Source organism: Lolium perenne, chromosome 2 (genome assembly GCF_019359855.2).
Source record: "Lolium perenne isolate Kyuss_39 chromosome 2, Kyuss_2.0, whole genome shotgun sequence".
NCBI lineage: Eukaryota > Viridiplantae > Streptophyta > Magnoliopsida > Poales > Poaceae > Lolium > Lolium perenne.
Genome location: NC_067245.2, coordinates 132555695 through 132565059, shown reverse-complemented (window position 1 = coordinate 132565059; position 9365 = coordinate 132555695). Strand labels below are relative to the sequence as shown.

General features: G+C 42.9%; 1 protein-coding gene across 1 annotated transcript; it reads left to right on the top strand.

The window, feature by feature from the left end:
• Positions 1–818: 818 nt before the first annotated feature.
• LOC127333441 (guanosine nucleotide diphosphate dissociation inhibitor 2) lies at positions 819–7972 on the top strand. Its single transcript, XM_051359827.2, has 13 exons — positions 819–1124; positions 1689–1751; positions 1928–2011; positions 2217–2324; positions 2415–2587; positions 3486–3597; positions 5098–5178; positions 5269–5331; positions 5880–5981; positions 6238–6362; positions 6448–6658; positions 6763–6837; positions 7611–7972. The coding sequence occupies exons 1-13, from the start codon at positions 819–821 to the stop codon at positions 7665–7667; spliced, it is 1560 nt and encodes a 519-aa protein (XP_051215787.2). The 3' UTR covers positions 7668–7972.
• The last annotated feature ends 1393 nt before the right edge of the window (positions 7973–9365 follow it).

Genomic DNA, 9365 nt, shown 5'->3' with positions numbered 1-9365 from the left:
GGAATTTTCCAGCCGTTGGCTTTTCGCGCTTGGACGAGCGTTGCCGCGCGCTGTAGCCGACGCGCCAGATATGCCGCTCCCTTTTGTGCAAAACGCCGCGCGCCCTAAATTTTTACAGCGCCGCGCCGTTTACCGCGCCTGCTGGAGCGCCTCATTCCCTCCCGCGCGCGCCAAATCGGTAGTTTTTTTGCCGCGCGGTCTATATAGCGCGCCTGTTGGAGATGCTCTAACAAGGTTACTCAAAGCAGGCTCTTGATAGGAGATCTAAGAAAAAATCTCTCTCAAGCAGGTTCTTGCATACTGTGCATCAACTAATCAAGAAAATCCTCAGCCGTCCGCCGCCACGCCCCGGGAGAGACAAGGAGAAAGAAGGGAGGGGTAAGGGAGAGGATAAGGTCCTGGGTGGCGATGAGGGAGGCCTATAGGGGCTTCCTTGCCCATGGAGACGCCGGCGGCTGTAGCGATGGTACCCGGCGGCGCGTCGCTGGTCGCCACGCACGTACGGCAAGCGAGGTGAAAAGTCGATTTTGCCCCTGGCTCCCACGCCTCAGAAAAGCAGGCCCTGTAAAAAATGGATGGCGCGGATGTGTTCGAGTGGGGTGGAGAATGGGGAAATTTTGACCGATGGGCTTCTGTTTGCCAGTTTCACTCTCTCCAGGACCGGTCAACGGGGGCAACGCAAGGAGAGTCGTCACATGGCGATGTGATGCGACTATGCGAGTATGCGACAGATCCAGAGCACCGCCTAAAAATACACAGTCCCCAGGCAATAATTAGATTTGGAGCGAAACAAATCTGGCGAGCGAGTCAAGCGGTACATGTGTCGATCCATTGCTTGGCACCCTCCCCATTTTTCTTGGGCCATCAATAGACCATGTCGGGGCATTCACATCACTCCTCTGCTACCCCACGAACTTGCCGTCCCTTCTCCCGAACATCTATGCGATACTTGTGGTGTTGGAGACGCATCACACGACACCTCTCTCACACCCTCTCGAACCCTCTACAGGGGCGGAGCAGATCGGCTTGTGCACGCAATGGACGTGGAGTACGATATGATCGTGCTGGGAACGGGTCTCAAGGAGTGCATCCTCAGCGGCCTCCTCTCCGTCGATCGACTCAAGGTGAGGCGGCCTTGCGGCCATTGCTCTCATTTCTTCCCATCTCGTTGCCATGCCTAGATATATTGATCTTGGATTGGAGGTCTTAGGTGCAGAAATTAACGTTTCCAGTTTTTGTTTCTGCATGCATGCCGTTTGGATCCAATTCCGTCTATTTAAACTGAAATGTATTTTCAAATGTTGTACTCCCTCCGTCCATAAATAGATGCCAAAGATTTATTTAAATTCGAATGTATCTATACACTAAATCGTGTCTAGATACATTCAAATTTAGACAAATTTTTGGCATCTATTTATGGACAGAGGTAGTACATTTTTCTCATGTATTAAAAGGGTGGGCGGTTCCCACGGGTCTTGTTCTTTTTTGATTCTGAATTGTAAATTGCGTCTTGATCTGATTATATATACTGTGTGTCACTAGTCGTAACCGTATTGGTAGGCACGATCGTATTAGACAAGGCATTTTCGTATTTGCTGGTAGAGCTGCTGGGTTCGCGTTATTAGATCTAATGGGAGACATGTTTTCTGGCAATTATGAGAAAATGTCTCAATTTTGTGTGAAATCAGGTGCTGCACATGGACAGGAATGACTATTATGGTGGAGACTCCACATCGCTCAATCTCAACCAGGTGACGTGTCTTCACTTCCTTTGTTCATTGCTTTCTGTGATGCGTTTTCTGGCCCCGAGAATGGCGCACCTGATATTTTAGCAAATGCAGATGATAAATCAGGAATTACTTATCTCTGTCTTGTGATCTAATTGAACTCTCTGAAACATTGGGGTAACTTATGTTGTGATTCGCAGCTCTGGAAAAGGTTCAAGGGTGACGCTACACCCCCTGCAAACATAGGTGCCAGCAGAGACTACAATGTAGACATGGTTCCAAAGGTCTGTTCCTATTCCACGTTACATAGCTCCTCTTCGGAGATATCCATCGTTTATGCAATGGATAGACATTACTTTGAAACCAAAGTCAATGGAGTGAGTTCTTTTTTTTTAACTTGTCTCACGGATAAATATTTTGAATACTGCTCTTTTGAACAACGACTGTGACATCACCTCCTTACGAACATCACTATGCTATTCTCACTAGTTTATGATGGCAAATGGTGCTTTGGTCCGTGTACTCATTCATACTGGTGTTACCAAGTATTTGTCCTTTAAAGCTGTGGATGGAAGCTATGTTTTCAACAAGGGAAAGGTTTAACCCTCTTTCTCATGCAAACACACCCTATCATGCATTCAAGACATTTCATCTAAAACATTTCTCTATCCATTATGTTCGTTCCAGATCCACAAGGTTCCCTCTACTGACATGGAAGCTCTCAAGTCTCCATTGATGGGGCTATTTGAGAAGCGAAGAGCAGGGAAATTCTTCCTTTATGTCCAAGATTACAAGGAAAATGACCCAAGTACTCACAAGGGGTTGGACCTAAACAAAATGACCAGTAAAGAACTTATCTCGTGGGTACCCATCTTTATTGTTGCCCCTTTAGCTTTTCGTTCTCATTAAAGAAGAGTAGTTGATGACATGCCTGACTTGTCAATTTAATTAAAAGCCACCCCTGGAAACATGATGTTTTTGAAAGTAACTTATGTTTGCAGTTTTGATTTCTTGGGTAATAGTACAAGTTAGGTGATGCTTTTTAATGAACCAAATTGTATTCCATAAATTGTGCATGCACGCCAACAAGGGAACTAGAACTTCAGTTTCTTACTCGGTTCAATAAAGATGGAATAATGATATTCCATTTTAATTTATTTGTTGCCACATCAACATGCGCATGAATAATGTAAACTTCACCCCATTGGAACACCATCGAAACTGAAAGAAAAGACAACATGCAGATATGTCTATTCTTTCAGTTTATTTATTCCTTCTATATATTGTGGATGGTATTTTTGTTCCTTTCATAAGCAAGCAGAATTTTAAAAAATATTATCTTTTCTTAGCTCGAACTAGCTCGAGATCGACTCAAGATGGTTGCAAGCTGTATACGAACTAACTTTTACATCTCAACCTTTAACTCGACTCAGTATTAGCTCGCTTGAATATTTGTATGAGCTGAGCTGAGCCTGGTCTAACTCGCTCGAATTGGACTCGTTTATCCTCATAAACCCCATCCATATAGTATCATATGTTCCTTCATGGTATTCAGAGAGGCATAAAGTTAGGGCAATCTAGTATCAAAAGTTCCTTCAAGTGTTATCCTACTAGCATTCATTTTCCTTTTGAAATTGTTAAACATACTATTCTTAAATTTTATTCAGGTGCATTTTATATGTTTCCAGAATCTGAAGATATAGCGCTTGATTATGACTCAATTTAATGATTCCCTTTGGTCCCACTTACGTGTTTCAGAAAATACGGATTGGATGATAATACAATAGACTTCATTGGTCATGCGGTCGCTCTTTATAAGGAGGATAGCTACCTGTCAGAACCTGCAATTGAAACTGTGAAGCGGATGAAGGCGAGTATTGCTGACAACAAAAGCCTGCATTAATATTTTAGATACCTCCTGAAAATAATATAAGTACAAAATATAAACTTCGCGTTTTCTGATTCTTTTACCTACTTTTTTCGAGAACCCACAACGGAGTGCGCGTCATTGTATTAAGCTGACAAGAAAACGCCATAGAACGGCTACAACACCACACATGCCTATCGGCTTACAACGCACTCCTACAACAACGACACGATCGCCTTGCCCAACCTCAACCCAAGAATGGCGAGGAGGCAGGGCACAGACTCCCCAGACCGCGTCACAGCCAACGCCCAACAACCACCACAACATGACCACCAACCCAAGTTGCCCAGACCAACGTACCACTACAGGCGCCTAGAAGATGAAGCGAGCAAGTGGCAGGGTGTGGCCGAAATTGGAAATGAGTCGACTGGAGAGTGTTGGCGATGGCGTACATTGCGCCCCGGAGACTCACACCTTGAGCAGTAGCCAACACCGGCAAGGCCACCACCTCCGAGTGCCACATTGGGACACTCCTCGCCGCCAAAGCAGCGCCTTCAAGAAGGGAAATGATGTGGTAGCGCCGCCGCTGCCCGGTCTGACATGCAGACCTAGGGCCCTAGCGTCGAGGGGAAGAACAGCCAGACCCAAGAACACGCCTACAAGGAGGAAAATGGCGCCCGCAGGCGTCACCGTGGTCAGCATCGGGTGCACCGAGCAAGGTTTTCACCGAGCCAGAAGATGCCGGCCTGAACCACCACCACGGGAATCAGAAACTAGCCGATGGAGGAGAGCGAAGCCCACCAAAGACCCACCGCAGCAGCTGCCCAGCACGAACTAGGGACGAGACCGAGATGGTCTGATCGTTAGGTCGTTGCCGCCACCGGAGGAACTCCGGCCACCACCGCCGTCGCAGGAGGACCGCCCTGAGGCCAGCCCTCCGCAGATGCAGAGCCGAACCGGCGCGACCAGAGGGCATGGCCCACACGAGCCCATCTGGGCCCGTTCAAGCCCATCTGAGTCCGCGTGCACACGGGCGCCGCCGTTGCAGCAAGCTGCCTCGCCCCACCGCCGCCACGCCTCGTCTGCTTCGCATCGCCGGCTGCACACTGCCTCCGGAACCTACTGAAAACTTCAAAACCAGCCTTGCTCAAACTAGGTCCTGACATACTAACTTCATAATTCCTGCCTGGATTAAACAATCACTTTCAGTGTATACAAACTGAAAAAACACTAAGTTGGGATGTCTGCGGTCAAGGACAAAAACATTGTAGTTCACTGAGTAATCTTAACTGGAAAACACCACTAGGGAACATGCTTGTCAGCAACCTAAGTGGCCTCCAGCGTAAATACTTTTAAAAACTCTAGATATTTTGTACGTACACTTGCTCCACGTTAATTTTTCATTCTATATAATTATATATATATATATATATATATATAGATTACTTTTGGTGTTAGGCCATCTCTATTGATTTCTATCTGAACATTTTTCAACTATTGCAGCTTTATGCGGAATCAGTTGCTCGTTTTCAAGGAAGCTCACCCTATATTTATCCTCTTTATGGCTTAGGGGAGCTACCACAGGTCAATGCTTGTGAATGCTTTTCTTATCTGGTTCCGAAAAATAATAAAGTCATAGTTATTTGATTTTTTAATTTACTTTGCTTCATACAGGGTTTCGCAAGGCTTAGTGCGGTGTATGGTGGGACTTACATGTTGAATAAGCCAGATTGCAAGGTAAAGTGATGGTTTGGAAAACAATAGCATTTCAAATATCGATCCTCCGGTAATTTTGGAAGTCTAATGGTGACACCGAATAAACTGTTGCATAAGACAACATTATGATACAATATAGAGACAAAGCAGCAAAGCACTAGGGTTTATGTGCACAATACAGTAATAAATTTAGAGGAATAATGATGTTTATAGTTTCAGAATGGAAACCTTGTGACCAACGGGATAAAACTTTCATCGGTTGAAGATCACATTCTGTGGCAAAACCCAATAAGGGCTCCTTTGATTCATATTATTTGCATAGGAATAGTGTAGGATTTTGATCCTATGGGAATTTTTCCTATGCTAGTTGTTTGATTCATAGGAACATATCCCATAGGAACTAATCCTATAGTAATCTTGTAGTGCAAATCCTATGGAAAAAAAACATTATGTCATACCTCATAGAAAAATCCTTTGGTACAATCAAACAGAACTTCTCTTCCCCTTGGATTACAGTTACCTCATTCCAATGGTAAATATATAACCGGTGAAACAATTTGTGTATTCAGGTCGAATTCGATGGTGAAGGTAAAGTTTGTGGTGTTACGTCTGAAGGTGAGACTGCAAAATGCAAGAAAGTTGTGTGTGATCCGTCGTACCTCCCTGGGAAGGTAAAACCATCCTTTTCCATTATCTGAACAAACAGATGATATATGGAGCATTGTCCCAGTGATTATCTCTTTTGTGGCTTCCATTATGCCATGCATTCTGTAAGACTATTTAAATAGGGTACAAAATTATTTATGCAGAAATTTTACAGAAGGAAAAGTAATTGTAGATCAACATCTTATAGTAAAGTTTAAAAAGGAAACATGGGGTGTAAAAGGAAGTTTTGCAACTGATGATAATTTTCTGCTCTAATAACAGGTGAAAAAGGTTGGAAAAGTTTTTCGTGCAATTGCTATCATGAGCCATCCGATTCCAAATACTGCTGAATCTCACTCAGTACAGATCATAATACCGCAAAAGCAACTTGGACGCAAATCAGACATGCAAGTATTCCATAAATTATTGCTCATTTTGTTCAATTTTTATCGGTGATTTAAACTACAATTTTTAACTCATCATATATATCAGGTATGTTTTCTGTTGTTCCTACTCTCACAATGTTGCATCAAAGGGAAAGTTCATTGCATTCGTGTCAGCACAAGCAGAAAGTGAAAAACCAGAGGCAGAACTGAAGCCAGGAATTGATCTTCTTGGGCCAGTGGATGAGTTATTTATCGACACATATGACCGATATGAACCTGCTAATGACCCATCTTCAGACAATTGTTTTATATCAACAGTAAGTATTTGCGCAAGTAGCGATTGTTCTTGTTTTCAAGATTTAGCAAACACAAAAGATATCTTAAAGATAATTGCAATGTATCCCAAATTAATTTGTTTCAGAGTTATGATGCCACAACACACTTCGAGTCCACTGTGATGGATGTTCTTTCCCTGTATACTAAGATCACTGGAAAGGTACACTTTTTTATGAAAACCTTTGTGCAATCTCTGCAGTGGAGTAAGGTCGCCATTTTTTATGTTTTCATTATATTGAGTTACGGATACTAATTTTTATCATGGTCTAGTTCTATACCGACTATAGGGCCTCTTTGACTAAAAGAATTTCCATAGGATGATTGGGATCACTAGGAAATTCCGACGCTAGTTTTGATTGATTGTATGATCCTAGCTAGACCTTCCAAGGATTTATTTGCACTGCAATTCATAGGAACTTTCCAAGGACTCCAACCTATTGGAAAGCTTCATTTATTTTCCGTATGACATAATCAAACAACCTTTGACGCAGATTCAATCCTGTAGAATTTAAGTAGGAATGACCAATGTCAGATTTGTCATGGTTCAGTGTCGCCATATAAAGTATTTGTAGTACTAACTATTTCTAGGGAAGAGGACTACAGTGGGCCTAAGCGGACCTAAACAATTGTCACTACTTGCTTGGAATGGGTGTGTAATTAATGTGTCCACTGGTGTTCAGTTCAACTAACTAACGGATGGGCATACAAATCTTGCACCCGATACAAGCAGCCCCAGGCAAGGTGCAAAAATCTGAGATATTAGAAGCAAAAAACGATAAGCGGATTACATCAAAATTTCAAAATGCTTATGACGAATCTCAGAGTATAACTGAAGGAAACAGATTAATGCTAGGAGTAAAGATACTTTTTTTTTTTACTCAGTCTTGATCTTATATCCCGCTGCTAATTCTAATCAATATCCCATTTTATCAGACCATTGATCTTAGCGTGGATCTAAGTGCTGCAAGCGCCGCCGAAGATGATTTCTGAACTGTGATATTTATTGGCCTGATATATGGTGCATTGTCGAAAATATTTATGGTTTTTTTGTAATTCATAATAGGTGTATCTTTCCACTCATTTCTTTTTGAAACTATGATAGCTAAGTTTAATTTATAAAATTGTATAATGTATATTTTAATTTCCTAAATTTTGTATTCGGAGCTCAATAGTATGTTTAGCTTTTGACAACACAACACAGTCGTTCTGGTTGTTATTTTACTGTAATTTCTTATAAGACAAGGTTGATTTCATGAACATAAAAATGCATGCCGAATTTCTTTGGCCCTTATCCATTTGTTGCCTCCTTTGCTATTAGTGCCGTCAATGGAAGTATTGTAGAGCTCCCCTTAGATTTCTTCATAGAAAATGCTTGTCGTGAGTGGGGAAAAGGACATAAGTGGTATTCCTACCCTCTTTAGTTGTTCGGGAGTGGGCCACAAGTATGCTCTTGATCTTAGTATTCCTGCAAAGACACAAAATGGTTTACCTAGGTTCAGGCCACCTAGAGGCTAACAACCCTACTTCCCGGTTATCTGATTGTATTGCTCGTCGGAGTATGAACAAGCGTGTGGGTTATAAAGGTGGCACCCCTTGCTGGGAGTCCTAGATTACACTCTCAGTCCGTGAAGAGCTCAGTATCTAGCATGGTCCTTCTTTTATAGCGGAAGGGGATGCCATAGTGGCCTAGAATCCCACGCTTCTTTCAACTGATTGCCCCACAATGGCATGGGGGATTGATACGGGATGAGACTGCACTAGTGTCTTGTCTTGTTCCTTGGTCTTGGTCTTCGGGCTTTAATGTCAGTTTTGTCATTCCCTGCCATGTTAGGCCGCTAGGAGGGCACCTACACTGGCCTAGCTATCCAATTATGCTTAGGATACAATTGGATCTTCAGCTGTCTCTCGTGTTGCTTTATACACATGAGGGGCAAAGCATACACGGTGTCCTGGATGGTGATACTTGCACCGCAGAGGGCTCAGACTCTGTGCAATGTTATCTTTTTTTATCGTGTCCAGTCCAAGCCATAAAGTGGTCGTGGCTGACTCACTTGTGACATTTATTTTCCGGGGGCCTAGTGAGGTGCATCGAGGCTGATGTTTCCTTCCCGGCAAAGGGGTTTCTAGTGCCTTCCTGGGACCTATCAGGGCTCCCACGCGGAGGACGGGGCTTGCCGCAATCTTCGAATTGGGTTCTTTAGCTTCCCTCGGCATTGGAGACAAAATTTGTAGCCCACACTTAGTCAATCAGGGAAACAACCGTTTCATCGGAAACAACAAAACCCTCGGGCGTGGCACCGGCAAAGGCGCTATTGTCGGGGCTATGGCCAAAAAGTGGATTTCTCTAAGCTGGGCCCGCCTTCATTGTTGGGAATATGTGTTGGAGATATGCCCAAGAGGCAATAATAAAAGTGGTTATTGTATATCTTTATGTTTATGATAAATGTTTATATACCATGCTATAATTGTATTAACCGAAACATTGATACATGTGTGATATGTAAACAACAATGAAGTCCCTAGTAAGCCTCTTAACTAGCTTGTTGATTAATAGATGATTAGTTTCATAATCATGAACATTGGATGTTATTAATAACAAGGTTATATCATTATATGAATGATGTAATGGACACACCCAATTAAGCGTAGCATAAAGATCATGTCATTAAGTTATTTGCTATAAGCTTT